This window comes from Numida meleagris, chromosome 6, assembly GCF_002078875.1.
Source record: "Numida meleagris isolate 19003 breed g44 Domestic line chromosome 6, NumMel1.0, whole genome shotgun sequence".
In the NCBI taxonomy this organism is placed as follows: Eukaryota; Metazoa; Chordata; class Aves; order Galliformes; family Numididae; genus Numida; species Numida meleagris.
Genome location: NC_034414.1, coordinates 8,821,347 through 8,846,392, shown reverse-complemented (window position 1 = coordinate 8,846,392; position 25,046 = coordinate 8,821,347). Strand labels below are relative to the sequence as shown.

Here is a 25,046-nt window from a genome sequence, read left to right as displayed (position 1 = left end):
AATATATGTCAAGGAAGGGAAAAATTTATACTTTTTTGTCTGTACGTATACTTCAAAATCCCAAGATTTTTATTTCAGCATTCTTCATTATTAAAATAACCTTAAAAGGTTACAGAATAAGCTTTTATGACTTAAAATGTTTACCCGCTAATACTAAAAAAACAGGATTCAAAAAATCAGTGCAGGAACAGAACTTGCAACAATGGCGCTCTTATTTACATCTAAAAATTTAGATATTCAGAACGTAAGTACAGGCAGGACCTCCCAAGAGTTTTGAAATAGTAAAGTCTTGTCACTGTTCGCAGTGACTTAAACTCAACACCTCCAAAATATAAGACAGACTGACAATGGTCACAAGAATTTATTTTTTTCTTGTAAGGAAGTGAATTAAAAATATAAATCATACCAAGTTCCTGCAACATCCATGACAGACAGCTCTCTCTTCAGAGAAACTTGGGATTTTGCTCTTGATGTTTTCAGTATCATTAGAAACAAGCTTTCAGTTGTCAGAGGAGTTCCATGTGCTGCAACAGATTGATATAAAACTTAATTTTTTTTTTTTTAAAACTAGATTGGGGAGTATATGTATTCACAGGACAGTGAACAGATTTTCAGATCTCATTTGGCAGGACAAAAGTCTGCCTACAAAAAGTAAGGGCAACAATCAGTTTAAAGACAGTCACTGAGTGCTTAAAAATCAAAACTGAACAAGGTTCCCTAGAAAAGAAAGAAGGAAGACAAAAGTAAAGTAAAACATCAGAGAAGATACTATGGATGTTAGATACAAGAAAATAAGCTACTTTTTCTATCTAATCTCTGTGTATAGAAGTCAATATGTAATTTATATAATAAATCTGGTTAATGAAAAGTACATTAAAAACAACCAGCCAGCCCCAGGAAACAGAATACGATTTGTTGACATATTCCCAGAAGCTTTCTTCATCTTCAGGCTGATTCTCAGGCTTCATCCTTCCTGAGAATTTCAGCACAAGTGTTCATTGTTATTTTTGGAACTGACTTCTACACTCAAGTACTTGCTTGTGTAATGTGTTTTCCTTTCCTTAAACTTTCCATTAAAAAAAATTGGGTTGCTTTTAGAGAGCATGCACAGATTTCAGAATGAAAATCGTGACAAAAGGAGAAAATATCTTAAAATGCACCTCCACTGCTACCACAGCATTTTAAAAGTACAATGAGAGTAGTAGAATACATTGCTTTCTGTATCTACAGTTTTTTTTTTTTTACCTTTGACTTTCAGTACACAAATTTCATTTTGTCAAATAAGGAGAGGTTTACTTAGAGGAAAATAGCTTCAAAATTATCCCCCCTGAATTGCTAAGTACATTTTCCTCCATGAACTTCCTCCCTCACTCAAGAAGTATTTTATAAAATATACGTGTATGTTAAAAAATAGAAGCTGATGGAGATGCTAGATCTCAATGCCTCATTTTGGGCTATCAACTAATTGCTCTGTTAAGTAATTTTGATCTGTGTTTAGCAACTTCATTTCAAAGAACATTACAACATTACATCAGACCCCAGGGAATCCTCCTAGGAGAAAGCTTGGCAAATTATAAAGTCTGTCTTTTTTTTTTTGGAAAAAAAAACAAACCCAAAACTCAACTTTTGCTGGTTCACATGGAATTTTCTGTAAAACTAAGTATTCTAAATGAGATAAGATGATCTTTAATTTTGACACTGTAGATGTTAAGTGAATAAGTCACGAAAAAAACAGTCTGATGAAGATCTTACAAGATACTAATTCTTTCTAGCAAGCAAACTGTAGTAGAAAAGGGTGATACTTAGTTTACATTTCAGCTCCACGATTTCACCTAATAGCTCTGCAGTCTTTCAAATAATCCATAAGCATCTAATTAATTGATAACACACATGTAAAATCTGTAATGCTACTCAATAATTCTTGAAAGTCTCCATCAAAAAGTGAAGTCTTGCATGTAGATCCCTCTTAGTAAAAAAAGGTGTTTATCATTCAATTTAAATTTACCATTACACAATTGGGCGTTTATCACTCAGAGCTTCCTGAAAGAAGCAGAGCTCTCTATTAAGGGAAGTGACTGAAAACAAATCATTATCTCCCTTGCTGGAAAGTGGCAGTGATGACACCATACTTACAAAACTTAATCATTAGGAGTTTTATATTTAGAAGATTTTAGGTCTGTAACCATAAAAATAGCAAAATAGCAATTCTGTAAAGTTGTTTTTTTTCCAGACGCTGTTTATTTCCCATAAACAAAGTGTCACCCCCTGCAGACCATAGCTGCCTTTCTAGAGTTGGTAAGAGTATTACGCACCGCAGATACAGAACAACAACATTTTACTAAATCTATTTACCATTTCTTCAACACAGAAATAAAACAGCAGGGCCTAAATTGCATTAATAAGCTTTAATGGCCCTGACAAGCCATGTATCCTTCCATACGCCTCACCTATAGGCCCAGGGGCCCTACTAAAGCTCAGCCCAGACCATACACTTCTTACCTGAGTTATTCTGCTGCAGTGCTGCTCCTCAGCCCCTCAGAGCTATGTTCGTGCCCAGTTGTAGACACAGCTGATTTGGATCTTTTACTGAGAAAGGATTTCTGCTTCAGCCTAGGGCTTTCCTTATCATTAAGGGCCTGCCTAATAACTATCAGACTATATTGCACCTTGGTTGCTGTTTATGACCATCCTACTGATAGTCTCGATCTCAGACTTGCCTCATCAGTAGCCTTAACTAATATCTGCCATGCTCAGCTACTCTGGGGCTGCCCAGAGCAAAGCCCTGGCCCTTACTATGCCCTGGCTTTGCTTGTTTACAGAGAAACTGGCCCTCATTGCTCCTTGACACAGCAATGGTCTTCACAAAAACGCAACACAGTACCACTTTTTTCCCCCATGGCTAAAAATAGAAAGGTCACTAAGTAACTACTGAAACAACTGCTTATATTATTGTAAATAATTAGCACTCTGAAGACTTCCAAAAACCATCCTCACTTCCACTCTAAAAAAAAGAAAAAACCAAGGAATAAAAACCCAGCACATTTAATCTTTCAAATCAAAAGTAAAGAGACTTCACTAGTACAACTAACTTTCCCTAATCACTCAACTGTTCTAAATGAAAGTGCACTCATTTGTGTGCACACCTCAAACAGAAATTGTAATTTGGTTGCAAAGAACAATGCTCAGACAAGCAGAGGCTTTATTATTGAAGTAACTTCACACAATACTGTAGCACAATGGAAAGCTCAGCCATGACTACAGAGCAGCAAGGTTCCAGGCTGCAGCAAGTGCATTTGACTTGCTCAAATACAACAGCCATGAGTACAGAAAAAAAAGTAGCAGCTTACCTTCAGAAGGCCTCCCGTACACAAGGATCTCCAGCAAGATACCCTCACCTCCACTGCCAACCCTTAAATGAGGTCTGGGAAGGGGTGGATCCTGGTTCCACCCCTTCCAGTCACTCAGGTACATTGCGTGCACCTGAGCTCCCCTGGGTTGGCCCTGCCTTCCCACCAGGTGCTCCGTTACTGGTTCAGGCTGTCACTTAGCATTTCTGCTACGCTTAGTTAAGTTCCTTTTCTATTCTTGAAGAACATTTAAAATTACATGTGGTAAAAAAGTTCTTACATATTTTCCACTGTCTACTTAACACATTACAAGCAGAAGTTCAATTTGCTGCAGGTTACTTATCGTTATTTTTGATATAACAATCCAAGTTCAAAAATAGTGACTGAAATCTTCTTAATCTTAGTTTTAACAAAGTAAAACCACAAGATAGCAAGAGAAATAGACCCTTTTCTTGAGGCGTTCCTAAGAACTAAGAAGAGAAAAAAAAACTTCTCGGCAGCTTTTTTCACCAGTACAACATTTTATACATTAAAGAAGTCCTACACACCTGGTAGCAATTTTCTGCTTTCAGCATTTCTGGAGAGACAGAGCTTGCCTGCGTCAGACTGCAAATATGAGAAAGTCAGTAGTGGTCAGTATATACACAACGCAACACTAACAACATTTCAAACAACATATTTCTATCAGATTTATACTCAAGGAGCAAGAATAATCTTTTCTCCGTAACTTTAGTTTGATGTTTTTAAGGCATTATCCTCTTCAAGTTTTCAGTTAAACTACTTTTTAACCTTTTTTTTTTTTTCCTCCCATGAGGGGAATCATGGAACATACTGTCTGACTACTTTTTTTTCAGTCTAATTTGCTTCAATGTTAGTTATCTCTAATAAGTAGGGTTTTTCTGTGTGGAAGAAGCAGCCTATAAAACAGAAAAGATCTGTTAATCATCATCGTGCTTACATAATGTTGTTTTTCGCATGTTGTTAATGAGAAAAATCACCTAATTTTAAGCAAACACACCTTCATTGTTTCTATTAATTTCCACACTCTTCCACTTTGTTGCCACACGTGAAAGTTTCTCTACACATAAAAGAACTAAGGACTGGTGTAAGCAGGAGAAAAGATAGTTACACTTCATTGGACCGGGCGAATTAATTCAGAATAATTAGTGCAAAAATAAGCGTTCTGATTCAGGGCGTTAATTAAAAATACTACCGCTCCCGCAGAGAGCAACCAACGCTGCCAGTAAGCGAGTTGCTCATGGCTGGCGGCCCGCCGCTCGCTGAGGGGCGCCCGCGAGGCAGTCGTTGCCTCAGCAACAGCTCGGCGCGCCGTCGGCCCCCGCGCTTTCCTGCTGCCTCACGCGCGGGCGCGAGGCGGCCCTCGAGGCTCGCGCTTCACTGCGATTGGCTTCTCGCGCCTCGGGGGCGGGGCCGGGCCGCCGGAGCACGTCCGGGTCACTCGGTGTGTGAGGGGAAGTGCGCGCGTCGCTGCCGTAGCGCGGTGGAGGCCGGCGGCCCGACGGAGCTCGGAGGCTGGTGGCGTCCGCGCCGTTGTCATCGCTGTCATGTCGCGGGGGTCTATCGAGATCCCCCTGCGGGACACTGATGAGGCGAGTCGGGGCCGGGAGGCGGAAACGCGGCCTGCTCGTGGGGCGGGAGGGCGCGCGATGTGAAGTGCGTGCGGGGCGCTCCCCGTGCGGCTCGCTCTGGGCCGGGGCCCTTCGGCGGGAGCGGCTGCTGGCGGAGAGCAGCTGGGCACGGCCGCGTGCTCTGTCCGGCGTCCTTCGCTCGGCCGTGAGGGAGGGCAGGAGGAGCCGTTTGTGCGCCCACAGTGTGTGTTTCATATGCATAACCTGCTTGTACCGACTTTAATTAAAGTTTCCGTATAACTGCTGTAGTGTTTACGTGTCTCACAAAGCACTGCTGCGTTCTCTGTATATTACACGTGAGAGGAGGAGTTATTCTGTGACAGAAACTTCAGCCGTGGGTGTCAGCATGAGTAGATGATCTCAGTGCTCTTCAAATTGTGGTTAGAATGACTTGAGTCCTGAAGTTCTGGATTAATCACTAAGGACTGCCGTCATATACAGTTTTATAATCGAAAGCTTATAAAATCGAAGTGCTTATAAACAGAGTGGCTCTAACACAGTCATGGGGATGGGAGTCCCTGTGTAGGTAGTAGCAGGACAAACCTAACAGCTGTAACAGCTGCGCTGCTTTCTCACTGTAAAGTAGAGTAGTGACGTGGATGATGAATATCACACACAGCGCAAGGTGACAGATGAGTGAACAGGCACTTAAATGGCGTTCCCAGACATTCCGCCTTGAGAAGATTTGTTCCTTTTTTTCCTCATTTTTCATATCAGAAGTGGAGACCCACTTGGTGAAATTGTCCTTATTAAATAATGATGTCGTGGTGAAAAGTTCTTGAGGTCAACCTGTAGGTGTCTGTGTTCATTGCAGGGCAATTGGACTAGGTGACATTTAAGGGTTCCTGCTAACTTAGATGTTTCGATGATTCTATCATTTGCTCATTATGACTGTAGTTATTAGTGATCAGAAATTTAGTCTGTTCTCTATTGTGTTTGTCACTTCAGTAACCTCTTAATTAATTTGGGCATAGTGGAAAATCGCATTGTTCTTAAATACATCTGTAATTGCTCTATTTTTAAACCACTTCCTGCGGGTAAAACAAAGATGTATGACACAGTTAAAATATTTCAGAGCCTGACATATATGGTGAAAAAAGTTAAATTAGTAACTCATCCCTGACCGGTATCCCAGACGCTGGGCTCTTTTCGCAGATGTTTGTGAGAGGCCAGCGCTCTTGAACTTTGTAGAATAAAAAACACCGTCGCTTCTTTCTCCACAACTTTGTTTGAACAGAATTGTTTGTTTTGCGTGATGAAATGTCCGGCTTGCTTTGAGCTCAACAATAAATAACACCGTTAATACATTATGAGAAGAGGGTCTGCGTTGTTTCATTGTAGGTCATTGAGCTTGACTTCGATCAATTACCTGAGGGTGATGAAGTTATAAGTATACTGAAACAGGAGCACACACAACTGCACATATGGATTGCCTTAGCGGTGAGTATACATATGCTCAATCGTGTATTCAAATAATCAAAGAATTCTACTTACTTTTATGACCAGAGATAATTGAATTCGGAACTAGAACTTAATTTGACTATTTGGTAACAGGTTCAAAGAGGATGTTTCTGAATTGACATATGCATATTAACGTTTTTAGCTTTGTCTTTTCTCATGAAACAAGGCCGCTTGATCCCTGCTCACCTAAGTTTGTATTTTTCCTTAACCTATATTGCCATTTTGCATCTTTGATTATGTAATTCATAAAAAATGGAGAACATTATTTATACTGATGAAAGTATGGGGAAGTATGCAAAAATACAAAAGTTCAGAGGAAAAAAAACTGTCGATCGTTTATAATAAATAGTTGTAAGACCTCTGAAAAACTGAGTTGGGATGATGATAGAAAAAATTGTTGCTAATACCAGAATGTCTTTGATTTATTGCTTTATTTATGTAGCTTATGGAACTGTCCATTAAAATCATGTATGTTTTACAGCTGGAATACTACAAACAAGGAAAAACAGAAGACTTTGTGAAGCTGTTGGAAGCTGCACGCATAGATGGGAACTTGGACTATAGAGACCATGAAAAAGATCAGATGACGTGTCTGGATACTCTGGCAGCCTATTATGTACAGCAGGCTCGAAAGGAGAAGAACAAAGATAACAAGAAGGAGCTCATCACGCAAGCTACCTTATTATATACTATGGCTGACAAAATCATCATGTATGATCAGGTAAAAAATCTGTGTAAAAATCACATTTGTAAAATTTTTAATGATTCTTTTTTGCGTAATTTCAACATATTTTCTGTGTGAATTCAAAAAGTTGTTCTAAAGAAAGCAAATAGTGATTCACTATTGAAAAAGTTGAAAACGCTTAGGCTTTTAACTCTGGCATAAAACCTGAAAGTATCTGAAATGAATGCGTGATGCTACCAGGAATAATTATCTGTAGTTGGGGACACCTAATAGAACTATATACACGAGCTTTTGTGGGTTTGGGAAGGAGAGGTTGGTTGTTATTCTTTTGCTTAATGACGTGTGAGCTTTCAGATGTTTATCATCCGTTTAAACACTCTTTTTGATTTTTCTTATCCTGATGCAAGAGGAATAAATTAATTATTGAAAAATCCTACTGCACGGGCAGATAACCTTTCCCATAGTCTGATCTTTGTATTTAATGAAGATAAATGTAGCAGACGTTTTGTTTTCTTTATCTAGAATCACTTGCTGGGAAGAGCCTGTTTTTGTCTCCTTGAAGGTGATAAGATGGACCAAGCTGATGCACAATTCCATTTTGTGCTTAACCAGTCTCCAAATAATATTCCAGCCCTTCTCGGTATGAGTTTATGGGTATTTTGTGCTTAAAAAAAACAAACAAAAAATCTGGTCTCCCTACGTGAGTTCTGGAATGAGTTACATGCTTAAGAAAGGGATGTGTATATGTAAGTAGAGAGAGGAAGAAGGGGATGAAGAAGTATGTGCTTTTGACCAGAAATGCGTTACGGATATTTATTTTCATTTTTCTTTATTCACTAATGAATCTAGTCTTAGTAAATGTCTTTGTTCTGCAATAGGAAAAATTTAAGTTTAAGAAGGAAGCCAGGAAAATGTAAATTGAATGCATTCCTTTGTTATTTTATATTTGATGTCATCAAAGATACCAGAACAGCTGTGGTTGTCTGAATTTTCTGCCAGTTTTGTAATTGTAGCTTTTGAAAACTGGTACAGCACAAGTTCAGTAAATGATACTTTTGTGCTGATTTACGATGGCTTTATTTATGTTTCTGATTAATTTGCAACTGGTATGTTTTAACAGGTAAAGCATGCATTTCTTTCAACAAGAAAGATTATAGAGGAGCGCTTGCATACTACAAGAAAGCATTGCGTACCAATCCAGGTTGTCCAGGTAAGACAGAAACCGTTTGCTAGTGGAAGCATCTGACTCAGGTCTCCCTAATTCAAATATCTACGGGCTTATTTGTGTTCTATAGCTGTCAAAAAAACCCACCAAAACCGTCCCCAAAGCTACCGCCAAAAAAACCTTCATCCTCTTTGGAGTTGAGATGTTTTTTGACTTGGAGTGCTGCTTAATTGTTAGAGAAAGAAATCACGTTGAGGAAGATGCTTTTATTTTTTCCCCGCTTATTACCTTCTACAGCTATTAGAAAATGAGAATTTGTGTATTGAAGTTGTATGGAGCGGGAAGGAAAGTACTGTTCAAGACTACGAGCACTTGGAATAAGGGTTAAGGAAATGACATCAGTCCATTAGCATTAATAATGAAACAATGTGAAATGTAAAACTCTATCTGTACTGTATGATAGGAGTTTTTCTTGTGTTGTATGATTTTCTTAATGCAGAAATCTGGAAAAGCTGTAAATAACAGCTGTAAAAACTATGCTTGTGGTTTCAAAATAGTAGTAGTACAGGATATTTGCATTAGGATCATACATACTCTAAAGTCTTCTGAGGGATGTGATATGCTTTTTCAAAACTTACCTGAGAAAAGTTTCTGCAAAGCCGATGTGCATTCTATAGTCTGGCTTAGTGTAAGAATCGCTGCTGCTGAAATAGGTTTAGAAATGTAAGCCATACTTAGAAACTGACATATTTTATTCTCACCTCCATTTCACACGCTCAGATTTGAAATTGCTGTTTATAAATGTCTCCGTATTTGTAGTCCTGAAAGAGCAGAGTGATAGAAATTCTCTGTATTAGCTTGTCTGTACAGGTCACGGGAGTTAGAGGATGATAAACAGCATCTTGTTAACAGTGGCTCAGTTGATTGATTGTGGCGGAATGCCTAGCAAACCTGTTCATTTGACTGTTTTCTGAAGGCCTCCTAGTCTCAGGTGAACTTTAACCTGCCTAAGACATTTGCAGCCCTCTCATCTGACAGTTTTTCATGTCTTTCTTAGTTATTTTTTTTACATTTCCGTGGAAGTAATATTTTATTTGATTATTAATTGAATATCTTGGAGATATATGCAAATCTTCCGGAGAAGTCTTATGAAGAAACCTAGAAAAATTAATTCTGCTACCGAGCGAGGGAGGCTGTCCTTTAAAACAACAAATCATTAGAAGGCTTTACAGGTTTTAGAAAAGTATTTACGCTCAGAGTGTTTAAGAAAAAATAAAAGTTGTTGAAATTTTGGGATTCTGAATGGTGTCATCTTGTTCTCTAGCTGAGGTTCGATTAGGTATGGGCCATTGCTTTGTGAAACTGAACAAGTTGGAAAAAGCTCGCTTGGCATTCAGCAGAGCTCTGGAGCTAAATTCAAAATGCGTAGGAGCTTTGGTTGGACTGGCTGTCCTGGAACTCAATAATAAAGAGGTGGGTCTGACTTAACTGTAAGCCGTACTCACTTGAAACAGCAAACCTTTTATCATTTGGGAGGCACTCCAGTTTTTAAGAGGGGTACTAAAATGTATGGTTAAATCATTCCAGCCAGTGTTACTGTTCAATGGTGTTATAGGTTTATACTTAAGGTACGTGCTGAATAACTTTCTTCTGTTAAAAACATTCAACTCTGTTGCTTATAGAGGTGCTTTTCTAAGGTCCCTGATGAGATATGTGAATGCATGTCCAATAAGGAAGTGATGATTTCAAAATCTTTAATGAGCAATAGTTACATATCTAATAGCCAGCCTTACTTAACCTTCTTGAAGTTTTGAATGACTAAGTAAATGAGTTTGTACTCAAGATGATCGGAAAGTTCCCAGATACTTGGAGACCTCTTTTGCGATGACAGCTGTATTCCAGAGCGTCAGGATTTTTTTCTGAAAGAGCATCACGCTAGCAGGAAGATCATGGTAAAAGGTGTGGTCCTGGGAGATTTCATCCCAGGTTTCTAGGGCTTTCATACAACTGTGAACATTATGCTCAAGCTAACTTGACAGATATGCTGCATAGTAAACCAAGGAATCGACAAAGAGGAAGAACAAATTTTAACTAGGATGGTGAAATCAAAGTAGCAGCCATACATCTCTTGATGTTCTATCACTGGAAAACCATACTGTCATAAAGCTTAACTTGAGATCATAAGATCTGAGATGGTCAATCTTTGCTAAGAAAGTTATTGGTGAAGGATGGGACCTTTAAGGTTTACAATAAATAAGCAGATAAATTACCAACCTTTCTTGTACAATTGCATGTTGCTAAAATTTAGTGTTGTTCTAGTATTGCTTTCTGTGGAACATGTAGCTTTCTAGGAAAGACCTTCTTTTAGTACAGAATATCTGAAAATGACTGAGTTTACTAAGTCATGGGAAAAAATTATTTTAGACTTCCATAAATAATTTGAGTAAATGTGACTATGAGAGCTTTATTCCTCATAAAGCTCCAGGGACAACCAAAAATATTCTAAGATCGGATCGTAACAAATAATTCCATGGGCAAGAAACTAATGAGACCTGCTGTTTTATGTGGTTTTTTTTCCCTGAAAATTTGTTAAATCTTTTGACTTAAGTCCCCTTAAACTTTGAAAAGCTGTGATTAAAAACTGACCCACTCGAATACATTTTTTTTTTCCTAAGGAGTCAATCGTCTGTGCTTTACCTCTGTTTCCACAACTTGCACTGCTAAGTTAGCATAACATCAGGTTGATATGGTTTCTCTGAGGTGCAGACTTTTAATTGATTTCTCCCATGTTTAGATATTGGCAATGTTTCTCCATCTTTAAGGATACTATGAGGTCAAGTGAGGGTTGAGATTACCCTGTGTTCTCACTGGGGTTCATCTTCTCTCTGGGTTTATTTCATGATAGTGCCTAGGAGCTGAGACCTCTGCCCATCTGCTGGGTTTATTTGAAAGTGCACATGAGATCCAAATTCCTGGAAAAATCAAGACGTAATATGACTATAAAACCTCTTTTGCCTTTGAAAGTTAAGCAAGAATGATTCAATATCTCCTAGCCAGTGTATATTATTGTGATAATATTGGAAAGATACTGCCTTTATTAAAATGAAATTTGTTTATCTGCCTGTTGGTCTTCAGGTTTTATGAGATTGAGACGTAAGCTTATCTGTTCAGTAAGATTAGATTTTTGCTGGTAATAAATGCAAAGTGTGGATGTTATATGATTACTAGATTATTTGTTTTTTTCTATTCTTAAATACATACAGATTTAAGATCTTTTGCTTTTGATATGTATCTCAGCAGCATCTCAGAAAAAATAGCAATTACTGTATCAGTTTTGGACTTCTCTACATGTCAAATTTGCTCTCATGGAAATCTTTATTTAAGATTTAAAGATTTAAGATGAAGATTTAAGATTAAACAGTTAAGTCTCTGTATAAAAGTATGTTCTTAGAGTAATATCGCTAGGTAAATGGATCAAACTTCTGCCATTTTTAAGTTTTGTTTTTAATTAGAACTTAATTTCAGTAGTTCAGTATCTGAAGTTCTTGTTTAGAATTTGAACATGAGAATATTTTCACTTCTCTGCTTAATGAATCATTCAAAAGGTTGAGACTGAAACCAAACAAGATCTAGGTACATTGAACGGTAGAAGGAAGGCTATCACAGGTGTGACACTGAAATGCCAAAGGATACTAAGGCTATGTGATTTTTTTTTGTTTCTCTCTAGAAAGCGATACTTCGTTTTTCTTTCTTGTTGTTGTTTGCTTGTTTCTTTTTTTCCTCTTCCACACCCTATCTGATGGCTTCATTTTTTGTTTCCCATCTTTAAGCTGCAGGTAGAAAAGCTGGTAGCTGAATTTTCTTTTTTTCTGAGAGCCTAGCACACAGGCTCTGTTAGAGTTCCCGCAGCAGTGTGAACTGAAGAGTAGTTTTTAAAATAATCTTTTCTTAATAAGATAAAGCTATTGTGATGCTGCTGATACCTGTGAATGTTTCATTTAGGCTGATTCCATCAAGAATGGTGTCCAGCTCCTCTCTAGGGCTTACACTATTGATCCCAGTAATCCCATGGTGCTGAATCACTTGGCTAATCACTTCTTCTTCAAGAAGGTAAGTGGTCTGTGGAATTTTACAGTAAAATACTTGATAACCTGAGAGCAGTAAGGATTCTAGTGTTAGATTTGATCTCGTTTCGTGAGGCTAAGTGGTACAGAATATGGTACGACCCTAATAGAGATGAATATGCATGAAGTTTTTAACTTAATTTTTTAATAAGCTTTTCTTAAGGAGGCCAAAAATAGTACATTTCTTTCTTAAATCAAGCTCACTTTTATCTCCTGAAAGAATTTCCGTTTTTTTTTGTTTGTTTTTCCTTCTCCCTTCTGAGTTCTAGGAGATGCAGAAGATATGGATTAAAGAGAGAACAGGAACCTCTAAAACTAAATATGTTATTAGTCAGTGATACAGCTAAAGCTTTCCTTTATTTGCTGTGTATTCTTGTGTAAATAGTATGTGACTTGACTAAATAAAGTGAAGGCTTTCAAATTTATTTATTTAGGATTACGGTAAAGTACAACACTTGGCTCTTCATGCTTTTCATAATACTGAAGTTGAAGCAATGCAGGCAGAGAGTTGTTACCAGCTGGCGAGGTCTTTTCATGTACAGGTAGGACGACTTTTAAAAGTCCCCCCTTGAGGTTTTACACCTAAAATTCTTGTTAAAAACATTCGTGAAAAGCTTACATGTGAAAACACTACCTGCTCTTTCTTTAATTTTTCTTCAGGAAGATTATGATCAGGCTTTCCAGTATTACTATCAAGCCACTCAGTTTGCCTCATCTTCTTTTGTACTTCCGTTTTTTGGATTGGGTCAAATGTACATTTACAGAGGGGACAAGGAGAATGCGTCGCAATGCTTCGAAAAAGTTTTGAAAGCCTATCCTAACAATTACGAGACTATGAAAATCCTTGGATCTCTTTATGCAGCTTCAGAAGACCAGGAGAAACGGGATATTGCAAAGGTGAGTTGTGCTTCTGCCAGTGTCGTGCTTTTACGTACAAGAGTAGAACTTAAGTTACAGACTGTTTTTTCAAGTCTGATTTTCAAGATGCATGAAACTCTAAATATACAACATTTAATATTTGCTGTCACGTGGGATCCTCTTACCAGTGGAGAGCCACAACTTCTGAACAGAACCAGGGCTCCTACTGGTCTTAGGATAAAGCAACTTCAGAAATCTAGGCCCTAACCTCACATTTGTCTTCTTCCTATTAAAAGGCAGAATGCTTCCCAAGTTTAGTAGTGATTTCCTGAAGATGTAAAGTTAGCTGGGATTTCTACAAGACACTTGTCATGGCTTATCTGAAAAAACAGCGTTAATGTTGTTTTGCTGTTTTCTTTAATAAAAGTTTTTTTAAATCTAATATTGGTGAAATGCGCGCACGTAAAATTAGCAATCCCTTTCGAGCTTCTTTTATTGATGTGAAACTTAGTGCTTCTGCTTCTCAAAAACTTTTAAACCTGTATTACATTCTGCGAAGAAGAAGATAATAATGAAGAAAGGAAGCTAGTGTTAAGGTTAATACTTCGCTCTTTGCTTGAGGTTTAATAATTTCTGTGCCCACAAAAGAGTATGATTATTTTCTGCTGTTTCTCAGGGTCATCTAAAGAAGGTCACAGAGCAATATCCTGATGATGTAGAGGCATGGATTGAACTAGCCCAAATTCTAGAACAGACTGACATACAGGTAATTAATAATAAAGCTGAGTGAATTACATATATGCTTTTTATAAGAGCACACAAAGCTCATTCTCCTATTTCTTGCATCTGCTTTTTATTTGCAAAGGGTGCATTGTCAGCTTATGGTACAGCCACACGCATTCTGCAAGAGAAAGTACAGGCTGATGTTCCACCAGAGATTCTGAATAATGTGGGTGCGCTGCACTTCAGGCTGGGAAACCTAGGAGAAGCGAAGGTATGTAATTATTCAAAGTTTGAATCGAGTTTGATGATCACCCACAAGTTTTCCTCTAAGAACATTACAGAATGTTGTATTCTTTTTCTCTTTTTATGCTTTAGAAATATTTTCTGGCATCACTGGATCGCGCAAAAGCAGAAGCTGAACACGATGAGCATTATTACAATGCTATCTCTGTAACAACGTCTTATAACCTTGCCAGACTGTACGAGGCGATGTGTGAATTTCATGAAGCGGAAAAGCTGTATAAAAACATTTTAAGAGAACATCCTAATTACGTTGATTGTAAGAAACATTTGGTATTCTAGTTCCACAGTCTTTCTTAATATACCAAAAAACTTTCAGTGTCTTCTGGTCTCCTTACGTCTGTCCTCACTTCTTTTCTCGGTAGTTGTAGGGCCTTCTTACCTACCATTTTCTTTAATTTTTTTTAAGGCCTGAATCATCTTTATAGTCCAGTCTCCAGATATAGGACTTCTGATTATTTGTCGATCATTACTGTACTCCAAAAATCTAGCAAGACTAGCTTGTCTAGTCTTGCATGCCTTTGCTTGCTTGCTTTTCCTCTCGTTCCTCTCCCCAAAACCCTTAGCACCTCAGCGCTCAGGTGCAGTCAAGGTTGTCCACTTGGTATGCCCAGCCTCTGCAACCCTACCTGCTTTCATCGGTGGAATTAAAGTGATTATACCAAATGCTCTCTTCTCTATCATGGACCCTGGGCCTTCCTCCAGGGAAGAAGAGCTATTGAGGGCATCAGTGCAGCTGCTATGACATGTCTTGTTTTTTTTCCTCTTTTCTTTACTCTTTCTCTTGTTTCCAAGTATCCAGTCTGTTACGTTCTCTGTAAAGGAGAGGTGATAGCACTTGCTCAGCAAGCTGCAGCGTGCAGCATGCTCAAGCCTAATCTATAGCCTTATCTCTTTTTGTCTGTTATTGCTTCTTGATAGCTGGTGCTCTTCCTAAAGCCTGCAGAGATGGGAGAGCTGTTTAATGTGGAGGGAGGAAAGATTGTGTAACTGATGTGGCCTTCATTATTGGAGGTTTCTTGACTGTCAGTAACTTGTGAAAACACTTAAAGTAAGTTAAATGTTACTGTCAGAAATTTGCAATATACATCATCAGTGTGGATGGAAGTTCATCTTTACATAGTGCATCTCATCTTGAATGGAACAGAGAGGTGTCATAATGCTTGCTGTCCTTTGCAGATCAAGAAAAAGATTGCTTTTGAAATACATGTGTGGCTAGTGTTTTTCATGTTCAAGATTACTTGAACCTGTTTTATAATTGTTTGTTGTTTTCTTTATTTTTAGGCTACTTGCGCTTGGGTGCTATGGCCAGGGATAAAGGGAACTTTTATGAGGCTTCTGATTGGTTTAAGGAAGCGCTTCAGATAAATCAGGTTTGTAACCCTTTAACTGTTTTAAGTGAAAACACTTAAGACTAGCTTATTTCAATTTTGTTTTCCTTGTGTTGTGGTTCTGTTTTGTTTGTTCATATAACCTACGGAAAAGAGTGAGAACTGCTATGACCTGCTCTTTTAAAAATTATTTTTTTTACTATTAATATGGAATTTTATTTAACAAAAATAGCATTTTGTACCTGGAAAAGTAACCTTGTAAGGGAAGATGGTGCCTTTGCAATTGACAGTGAATTTTTACTCAGGATCATCCAGATGCTTGGTCTCTGATTGGTAATCTTCATTTGGCTAAACAAGAGTGGGGTCCAGGACAGAAGAAATTTGAAAGAATATTGAAGCAGCCTTCCACACAAAATGATACTTACTCCATGCTGGCTCTTGGCAATGTCTGGTTGCAGACTCTACATCAACCCACGAGGGACAGAGAAAAGGTAATGGACATCTATCTGTCTGTCCTGTGTGTGTGAGATTATACTTCTAAAATTTTTGTTGGCTACTCAGGGTGCTTTTCTTTTTGCCTCTTTGGCATATTACGGTCCATAAAAATACTAGGTAGGTTTTCTAATACTTCATTATACCAATGAGTGATCAACTGGGATACTTCTCTCCACAGGAAAAGCGTCATCAAGACCGTGCGTTAGCAATCTACAAGCAAGTACTGAGAAATGACCCAAAGAACTTGTATGCTGCTAATGGCATAGGTGAATGTTAAACTAGTTTTCCTTAAAACATGGTTGATGGTATTCTTATGTTTTATGCTTTAATAAGTATAGAGTTGTTTTTGCAGAGCCTGCACATTATTTAGTGGAACACATGAAAGAATAGCTTTCATATGACAGCTATGTCAGTTTTTAATGGGGAACTTGATTCAGTCAATATTTTATTTTCTTTGGCAGGAGTACATAGTACATGAACTTGGAAGCTTACACTGTACATATTACTTTCCCCTTAGGAGCTGTCTTGGCGCATAAAGGATATTTCCGTGAAGCTCGTGATGTTTTTGCCCAAGTGAGAGAGGCAACAGCAGATATCAGTGATGTGTGGCTGAATTTGGCACATATCTATGTAGAACAGAAACAGTACATCAGTGCTGTGCAGATGGTAACATCTCTAAATTGAACTACATAATGTATTGGGTTAGATGACTTCTGGATGGTTCTTAGCTGTCATTGGCAGCTGCTAAGTTTTTGAGTAATATTTTAACAATTGATGGGTTTATTTCTAGCAATACTATTCGCTGTCAAGTCTAGACTTAAACTGCCGAATACTTTTTTTTTTTTAAGGTAGTGGAGTTAAAATACAATTGGGTTAGAGTTTCGGTCTTGGCACTCTTTTTTGTCACAGAGGTTTCAGTCAGTGTAGTTACTGTATGTGATTTACTTTCAGATGTCACTGAAATAAGTAAATACAATTTTTTTATTAATCCCAGGAAGCGCTGGGATTTTTGAATACCAGCGCTTCCTCATTTGTTATTTATGTAGTTGTTTGCAAGAACAGTTGGAGATGTTTGGAAAGCTAACTGCCGTGATTTCTCTCGCTGCTCTTAAAATCGCAGGGTAATTTGTGTTGAGAGATCTCTTGAGGTCATCTAGTTCAACCCGTTCATGCAAGCTAACTTCCTAGTATCGACCTGTTCTATTTAAGTTAGTCGATCAGAAAGCATACAAGCAAGCTTAAAAAAATATTGGGCAAGACAGAAGCTCAGAAAAACTTGTTCCATTAGGCGTTACTCAACATTGAGTCTCAAAAATACTTAATTCAGAGCTATCCTGAAGCTTTTCTGTAGTAGACCTCTTTAGCAGGGTTTGTGGTGATAGAACAAGGGGAAATGGTTTCAGGCTCAAAGATTTAGGTTAGATAGAAGGAAAAAATCTTTTACATTGTGGGTGGCGAGGCTCTGGAACAGATTGCTGAGAGACGTGGTTGATGCCCCGTCCCCGAGGACTCTCAAGGCCAGGCTGGATAAGGCCCTGAACAACCTGATCTAGCTGTGGTGTCCCTGTTCACTGAAGGGGAGTTGGACTAGATGGCCCTCAGAGGGCCCTTTAAGGATTCTATGGTTCTATGATAATTACAAGGAAGAGATATTGGGCCTTTCATACTTGATCAAGACCTCAGTAATTACTCTTCTCCAGTAAGCTACTGTTAAGAGGATTTAGTAACGTGATCTGCTGGGTTCTGTTGTGTTAAGAGTGGAGTATGCCTTCAAGACCATCTCTGCTTTAACATGCAAAAAGCCTTATGAAACATGGAATTTTAGCAGTACAGTGGGGAAACTCACCTTTTGGTTTGTCAGAAAATATTGTACTTATTTGCTGATGTATTTAGGTGAAGCTGCTTAGTAGAAATGTGTATATTCACAGTGATGTTTTATTGTTCCCTGGATTCTGCTATGGAGTTGGTGTGAGCTGTAGTCTGCAATAGATGATATTGGATTCAAAGGGTACTACTTAATGTAGTAGCAAAGCTTGCTGCAACGACAGGTGTTGTGGTGAGTTCTCTACTGTAAAGCATTCAAATCCAAGGCAGACTTATGCTGAACACAAAATCTTTGACTCTTGAAGTGAGTGAAATTGGAAATTACAACTCGTGAGTTGTAATTTCTGCATTACAGTACAGGGTATTATCTGTTGTTGAGGTGGAAGTAAAGGTTTCTTCGTATTTCCTGCTATTTTGGAGGTTTAGAAAATTTGAGACATTTCTTAATAGCATGGCAAACAAAAGGCACTTTTTAATGAAAAGGTTCAGTTTCATAGCTGCTTGAAGCTTTACTTCAAGGCCATGAAGCATAAAGTAACAAGTGGTCTTTTACTCCAGCGAGCAGTTATAGTGTGAAAGAAGATGCAGTGTAACAAGAAATAGGGGCTAGGTTGACAGGATATTTTAAAGGTGTGGTTTCATTTTGTAACTAATTGCGTCATCTGTATGAAGTTTCTACATTAACTGTATTTCACTTTATGGATAAATAAGAGAGAATAACTGAGAGCCTCCCAGACTTCTGGTTTTCAGAATAATCCAGTCATTGCTATAGAATAACAGGAAGGATTCTCTATCAGTGAACAAACCATCCCTGTATACAGCGTAATATGCTTATTTAAAAAAAAACAAACAACAAAAGGCACATTAGCAGTAATATCTCCTAGGAATACAAACATTTCCTGCAGTTAGCTAACAAAAATAACTAACCATTGTCACCTCTTGATTTTTCTATTTCAGTATGAAAACTGTCTCAGAAAGTTCTATAAGCATCAGAACACTGAAGTATTGTTATATTTAGCCCGGGCACTCTTCAAGTGTGGGAAATTACAGGAATGTAAGCAAACTTTGTTAAAGGTATGCAGATAAAGTGTCGTAGATCACAGAACAAAATTACTGTAAGTTGGTACATGTTTAGGTCTGTTTAAATTCAGTAGTCTTGAACTGAAACAGTGGTGCTTATTCTCTGTATACCTCTATTTACCTTGTTTGTATGCCTCTTACATTGTAGAATGTCTTAAAAACGGGCTTTTTATTTACAGGCCAGACATGTTGCGCCAAGTGATACGGTCCTTATGTTTAATGTGGCTTTAGTGCTACAAAGACTAGCTACCTCTGTCCTGAAAGATGAAAAAAGCAATCTGAAGGAGGTACTTAATGCTGTGAAAGAGCTGGAGCTAGCCCACAGGTAAAGCTGATTTATTTCTCATCTTTTTGTAATATATTTCAGTTCCCTTGCGGTAAATGTGCAGTGTAGATCACAAATTCTGATTAGAAGAGCAGTCATATCCAACGAAACATTGTGTTGCATTCTGGAGTTCCTAGTAGTTGGGCCGGAAAATGTGTGTGTTCAGGCTTTGCTCCAGAGCCAGCTTTATTTGGCCAGGTGGCAAATGCCTTTTTCTCACTGAGTTCTGTATTATGATGAGGAGGGACTTCTTCCTGGAAGGACATAGTTGAAAAAACATTGTGAATTGTTCTACAAATTTCACAATTTTTTGAAGACTTCTTTCAAAACAACCTGTAAATTTTTAAAAGTAGGTCTCAAAATCAAGTTTGATAGTTAATGACTCGTAGTTCTTTCTGGATTGTTGTTCCCCTTTGGAGTACTTCTAGAATGCCTTACATTTGAGAGCTCTGAATGTGCTTGCATACTGTTGTATTAAAAATGGATGTGTACAAAAAAGATGCAGAAAATTGGTGAATGCCCTCTTCTGTTGAATTTCATAGGATTTTAACTTGGGAGCTAATGCTTACTTTTAAGGCAAAATTGCAATAATTGTGTAACTAATACCATTTTTGCTCTTCGTTATTTTATTTCCTCTAGGTACTTCAGTTACTTGAGTAAAGTGGGTGATAAGATGAGATTTGATTTGGCACTTGCTGCTACAGAAGCCAGGTAAAAAAAACAAATGCTTTCAGGAACCAAGGGGAATGCTTTTGTCTTGTTTTTTTTGTTGTTGTTGCTGTTTGTATGTTCGTTTGTTTTCCAGAATAAAACTGGTTTTCAACTGGATTTCATCTGTCTATTTTACACAACAGTAGAAATCCAAATACTGGGTTACTCCCTGTTACTGTTTTATTTTTTTCCTTTCTTCATTTTCTAATATTTTTGTGCATTCCACAACTCTAAATGTGTCTTCTGCCATCAGCTGAAACTTGTAAAACTTCAACTGTTTTAATGGCAAGGTTTCTGTCAAGGAGAGTGTGACAGTTCTGCCTGTTTTGACTTGAAAGATAAGCTTTACAGGTTTGCTTTCATGGAGATTTAAGGTAGCTTATGGTGAGTAGAATGGGTTAGTTATTGGAACATGAAATACTTACGTTTTGCTTGTCTAGTCTGCTTTAAATTTCGTTCAGGGTAATGTTTGTACTCAAGGCTGTTCAAATGTGAAGCAGTAAGTCCTGAATTTATGTATTGCGTATTGCAGTTTACAGATCCATTTGCTGACTAGGAAGTGCTTTTGCTAGCTCAGTAATCTATCCTGGTCTTCTGTTGTACTAGTTCAGGTATCTTATTTTTGTCACAAATACAGCATACCCTTTATAAAACTGTTTATCCTTGCAGCATGTCTGCCACCTTCCTTTACTTGAAACCATTGCATGTTCTAGGCAATGCTCTGACTTACTGAGTCAAGCCCAGTATCACGTAGCTCGGGCACGCAAGCAGGATGAAGAAGAGAGGGAGCTGCGTGCCAAGCAAGAACAAGAAAAGGAGCTGCTTCGTCAAAAACTACTTAAAGAACAGGTTTTAATCTGTTACATTCTATTGAATTTAAGTAAAAGATAGATGTTTCTATTGCTCTGTGATGTTACCAGACGTTACTGATTAAAATATCGAGCAGATGTTTTTCTTAGGTATAGTAAGTGCTAGCAAAAAAAAATATTATAGTTAACAGGTGCTTCCCCATAGCCTTACAAATACATTTTTATTTTTACAATGAAATCCAAGTATTGCCTTTTAAAAGCTTTGCCATTAAAATTCTATATTGATGGGCTGGATGAGGAAGCCCTTGGTTAAAAAAAAAAACAAAAAAAAAAACAAAAAAAGAAGGTCTTTTGCCTGCTGTAGTATAGATGTTGGACAAAACCTTTTTGCCATGTGGACCCTGTGCTGTGACAGATTTGTAAAAGTCAATATTGCAGTTTCTTGTCCACAGACAGCTTAAACACCAGTGACTATGATAGTACAAATATAATAGTAATGGTTAGTTTTCTCTCTGTTTCAGGAAGAGAAGCGCCTCAGAGAAAAAGAAGAGCAGAAGAAACTTTTGGAACAAAGAGCTCAGTATGTGGAGAAGACAAAGAATATTCTGATGTTCACTGGCGAAGTTGAAGGATCAAAGGAGAAAAAACGTGGTGGTGGTGGAGGCAGGGTAGAACAGAATTTTTTTTTAACTTTCTCTTTCATTTTGCCTTTGATAAATGTTATCTTGGGATAACATTAAACACGTAGAGTTTTAATTTCAAGCCACTTAACCTCTGTTGTGTGAAGTGGTGCGGATTTAATACTCCTGTGTAGAAATTGAAAGCTAATGCTTAAGTTGTGAACAAGGTGGCATTACTAAAACCTATTCTGCTTGATGTTTAAAAAAACCGAAGATTGTTAATGTAATTTGGAATTAGTTTCTTAATGATATCATCAGGTTAGAGTGTATGGGGAAGTTGTCACAAGAAGCGCTGCATCTTCATGTCTCGGAAAATATTTTCAGATAGAGCTTCTCTTTTGACTTGCTATCTGGTAGCTTTTAACTTGAAGATAAATAGTAGGCTATATTGTGGGACTTTTATATTATTTCTTACAGCGTTCCAAAAAAGGAGCAGGGGAATTTGATGAGTTTGTCAACGATGACAGCGATGAAGATTTGCCCATGTCTAGAAAGAAAAAGAAGAGGAAGGGCAGTGGTAGTGAACAAGATGGGGAAGAAGAAGAAGGGGAGAGAAAGAAGAAAAAGAGGAGGAGGTAACTGTTACTTAATGTCAGACTTTCCTGAGAAATAATATGGTTGTTAAATATGTTCTCGTGCAGTTTTTCATGGCAGCTTAAAAAATGAACAGTTGTTATGAGGTTAGTGTGATTAAGTTTTATAATGGGTATTTTTAAATAAAAACTAACTCCAGGAGAAGTATGAATAATATTTATCAGCTGGATTTTAGACTGGCATTTTTGCACTTTTTAGGGTTTTTTTTTTTTTTTTTCAATTAAATACCTCACATAATATAAAGTACTGTTCTGTTTAAGACCCCAAAAAGCAGATGAGGGGAGCGACGATGAAGAAAATGAAAATGGTCCAAGACCTAAAAAACGACGTCCACCCAAAGCAGAGAAAAAGAAGGCTGTAAGTTAACTGCTGAATGACTTCTTGTTTCTCTAAATACGCATTTGGACTTAAACACTACTGCATTCAACAGATTTGTTCATGCTGAAAATTATAACAAAATTTGTCGTAGCAAACTGCCTTTTGTCCTCCTTTCCTGTTGCTGTAGCTGTTTCAGGGTTGAAAAGAATATTTCTGAAGCGCAGTGTACAACGATCGATAGTAAATGGAAAATTTTCATCAAATGACTTTAGAACATCTGTTAGAAAGAAGCATGCCTGTTGTGTTTTATTCTTTTAAATGCTGTATTCTCTAACGAGGCACGTGAATGAAAAACTCTTTTTTTTTTTTTTTTCCTGCCCCTCAGCCCAAACCAGAACGTCTGCCTCCTTCAATGAAAGGCAAGATCAAATCAAAAGCCATAATTTCATCTAGTGATGATTCATCTGATGAAGATAAACTCAAGATTGCTGATGATGGGTAAGAACCTTTATTAAAGTTCTCAAACACTGAAGTTTCAGTGCATGCTTTTGAGAGACAGCATTGTTATTGCTAATAATAATGAGCTAAAGAGAAGCATTTTTATTGTACTCGAAACATCGCCTTCCATTACAAATCGTTCCACTGCCTTTTTCAGTCAGATAATGCTAACATTTCTCAAATCCTAGCATCGTATTTTATTTTTAAGATCATTCCATCTTTTAATATTGGAAATTTTTTTTTCCCCCATACAGACATACCAGGAATAGCAACAGCGATTCAGATGATGGGGAGCAGCAGCACAGCAAACGCATTGTTTCTGATAGTGATTCTGATAACAGGAACAAATCTGGTAGTGAGGCAGGCAGTCCAAGGAGGTCCAGCGTGCACCCATCCGAAGAAGATTCTGACAGTGACAGGTCAGCCAGGAAAAGGAGACGGTCAGATTCGGAGCAGTCTGACAATGAGTCTGTGCAGTCAGGAAGAAGTCGTTCTGGTGGTTCAGATAACGAATCTCGCCCAGCTTCTCGCAGTGCTGACTCAGACAGAGATTCTGAGAGAGGATCTGATAACGAGGGTTCTGGCAGAGGATCTGGTAATGAATCTGAACCAGAAGGATCCAATAATGAAGGGTCTGAAGGGGGTTCGGATGACAGTGATTAGATCTAAATTACATCTTTTTAAAATGTTCCTGTAAATATATTTCAGTTGTAGAGAAAATCCAATTTTTGTATTTGAGAACTTACGCGGAAAAACACCCAATGTTTTAGTAAACTCTCGTGAGACCTTCCTGTGATTCTTTCTATTAGCAACTGATGGATGTTTCTCCTAAGTTGGCTTACGGTGTACTCTTAAATTGAAACTGCTGTAGATGAAGAACAGAAACCCTGTATTATAGTCAGCATACCCAGGACGGAATGCATGTAAAAACTGTGGAACATTAAATCTCAGTTTAGGTGGTTCCAGTGTGGCTAAAATTGTGTTTACTGTATTTATACGTGCATAGATTACTTGAGACAGTGTCACAATAAACTGTTCCTGCTCATTTGCTTGGAGTGATTTATTTTAAGCCTTAAAAGGTCTAAGCAGAAAATGTTCTGTTTGACAAAGGAGTATGTTTTGAGGAAGTAACCTCCAAGTTCATTCCAGTTTAAATGCGTAGCTGTTGGAGTTGAGCTCTTTTGTATCGTGCATCATGCATGACAACAACAGTGTGTACTGTAAACTGCAGCGAACCCAATTTCTTGTTACAGTTGTCTCTGCCTGACATTTTTGAAAAATCGGTCTTTTGCACCTCTCTGGGGAAAAAAAATCGTTTCTACCTTTGATCACTGGTCATCAAGTTGGATGTTAGGTCTTCACTAAGAGAAGAACATGTAGATCTGGATAGTATGTTACTGTTGTTTTTAACGGATAAGATAGCCTAATCCGTGTTCCTTTTTTTTTTTTTTTAATTGTTATTTATTTTTCTTTTGGAAGGTCCAGATTGTCACTGCTGATAGTTAACATTAAGCACTAACTGAAAGTTAAGTTTCTCATGCTGCTATTTCGGGTCTCTTTGAGCAATAACTGTTCTCATTGTGTATGTTTTGCCATGTGTTTATGGGCTGTTGGTAACCATAGCAGATAAAGTAGAATGTTACACAGTTAAGACATTTCTTTTACTGGCTCAGTTTGATATCAAATTTCTAGAAGTGATCTTAATTAAAATTTAAATGAGTAGCAATATGCAGAATAGAAGAGTAGCTACCATGTTTGTTGGATTAGAAGCAAAACTGAATCTTAACTCAGTCTTCTTATTGATGTAGAATCACTTAGGTAGAAGATACGGCACGCTCACAAGACTGGCAGCTAGATAGCTTTGAAAGCATGGGCTTGAGGAAAACTTGTTGTCCTTATGAAATGTTCTCCTATCAAGAGGATCACAACACAGGTCCTTACCTCTTTCAGAATCAGAAGGAAGCAGTGGTACCTATGATGCCAAGCCAGTGCTTCACTTTATGAAGCAAAAAGTGTGAGGAATTAAAGTTAACTAAAGAAAATTAGTATCTGTCAGGTAAAACAAATGG

The 25,046-nt window shown here is 37.8% G+C and overlaps 2 protein-coding genes across 23 annotated transcripts in view; one reads left to right on the top strand and one right to left on the bottom strand.

Annotated features, from left to right (window-relative positions):
* MRVI1 (murine retrovirus integration site 1 homolog) overlaps positions 1–4,652 on the bottom strand; it is a 99,946-nt gene extending 95,294 nt beyond the window's left edge. For 19 of the 22 annotated variants that reach the window (XR_002440455.1, XM_021402852.1, XM_021402861.1 and 16 more), the window contains exons 1-2: positions 3,348–3,409; positions 407–524 (exon numbers count right to left, since the gene is read on the bottom strand). The gene's annotated coding sequence lies outside the window, so the exon portion shown is untranslated. Of the gene's footprint in view, positions 1–406; positions 525–2,499; positions 3,002–3,347; positions 3,410–3,895; positions 3,954–4,365 lie in introns of those variants that run through there. The other 3 variants (XM_021402863.1, XM_021402856.1, XM_021402858.1) reach the window with 2 other exon arrangements.
* CTR9 (CTR9 homolog, Paf1/RNA polymerase II complex component) lies at positions 4,779–24,022 on the top strand. Its single transcript, XM_021402845.1, has 25 exons — positions 4,779–4,957; positions 6,338–6,436; positions 6,939–7,178; positions 7,665–7,782; positions 8,263–8,352; positions 9,632–9,780; positions 12,310–12,417; positions 12,866–12,973; positions 13,092–13,328; positions 13,966–14,055; positions 14,155–14,283; positions 14,388–14,571; positions 15,597–15,685; positions 15,949–16,134; positions 16,317–16,404; positions 16,656–16,804; positions 18,920–19,036; positions 19,222–19,367; positions 20,007–20,078; positions 20,792–20,927; positions 21,409–21,555; positions 21,985–22,142; positions 22,422–22,518; positions 22,865–22,977; positions 23,232–24,022. Exons 1-25 carry the CDS (start codon positions 4,913–4,915, stop codon positions 23,638–23,640), a joined length of 3,504 nt encoding a protein of 1,167 aa, XP_021258520.1. The 5' UTR covers positions 4,779–4,912; the 3' UTR covers positions 23,641–24,022.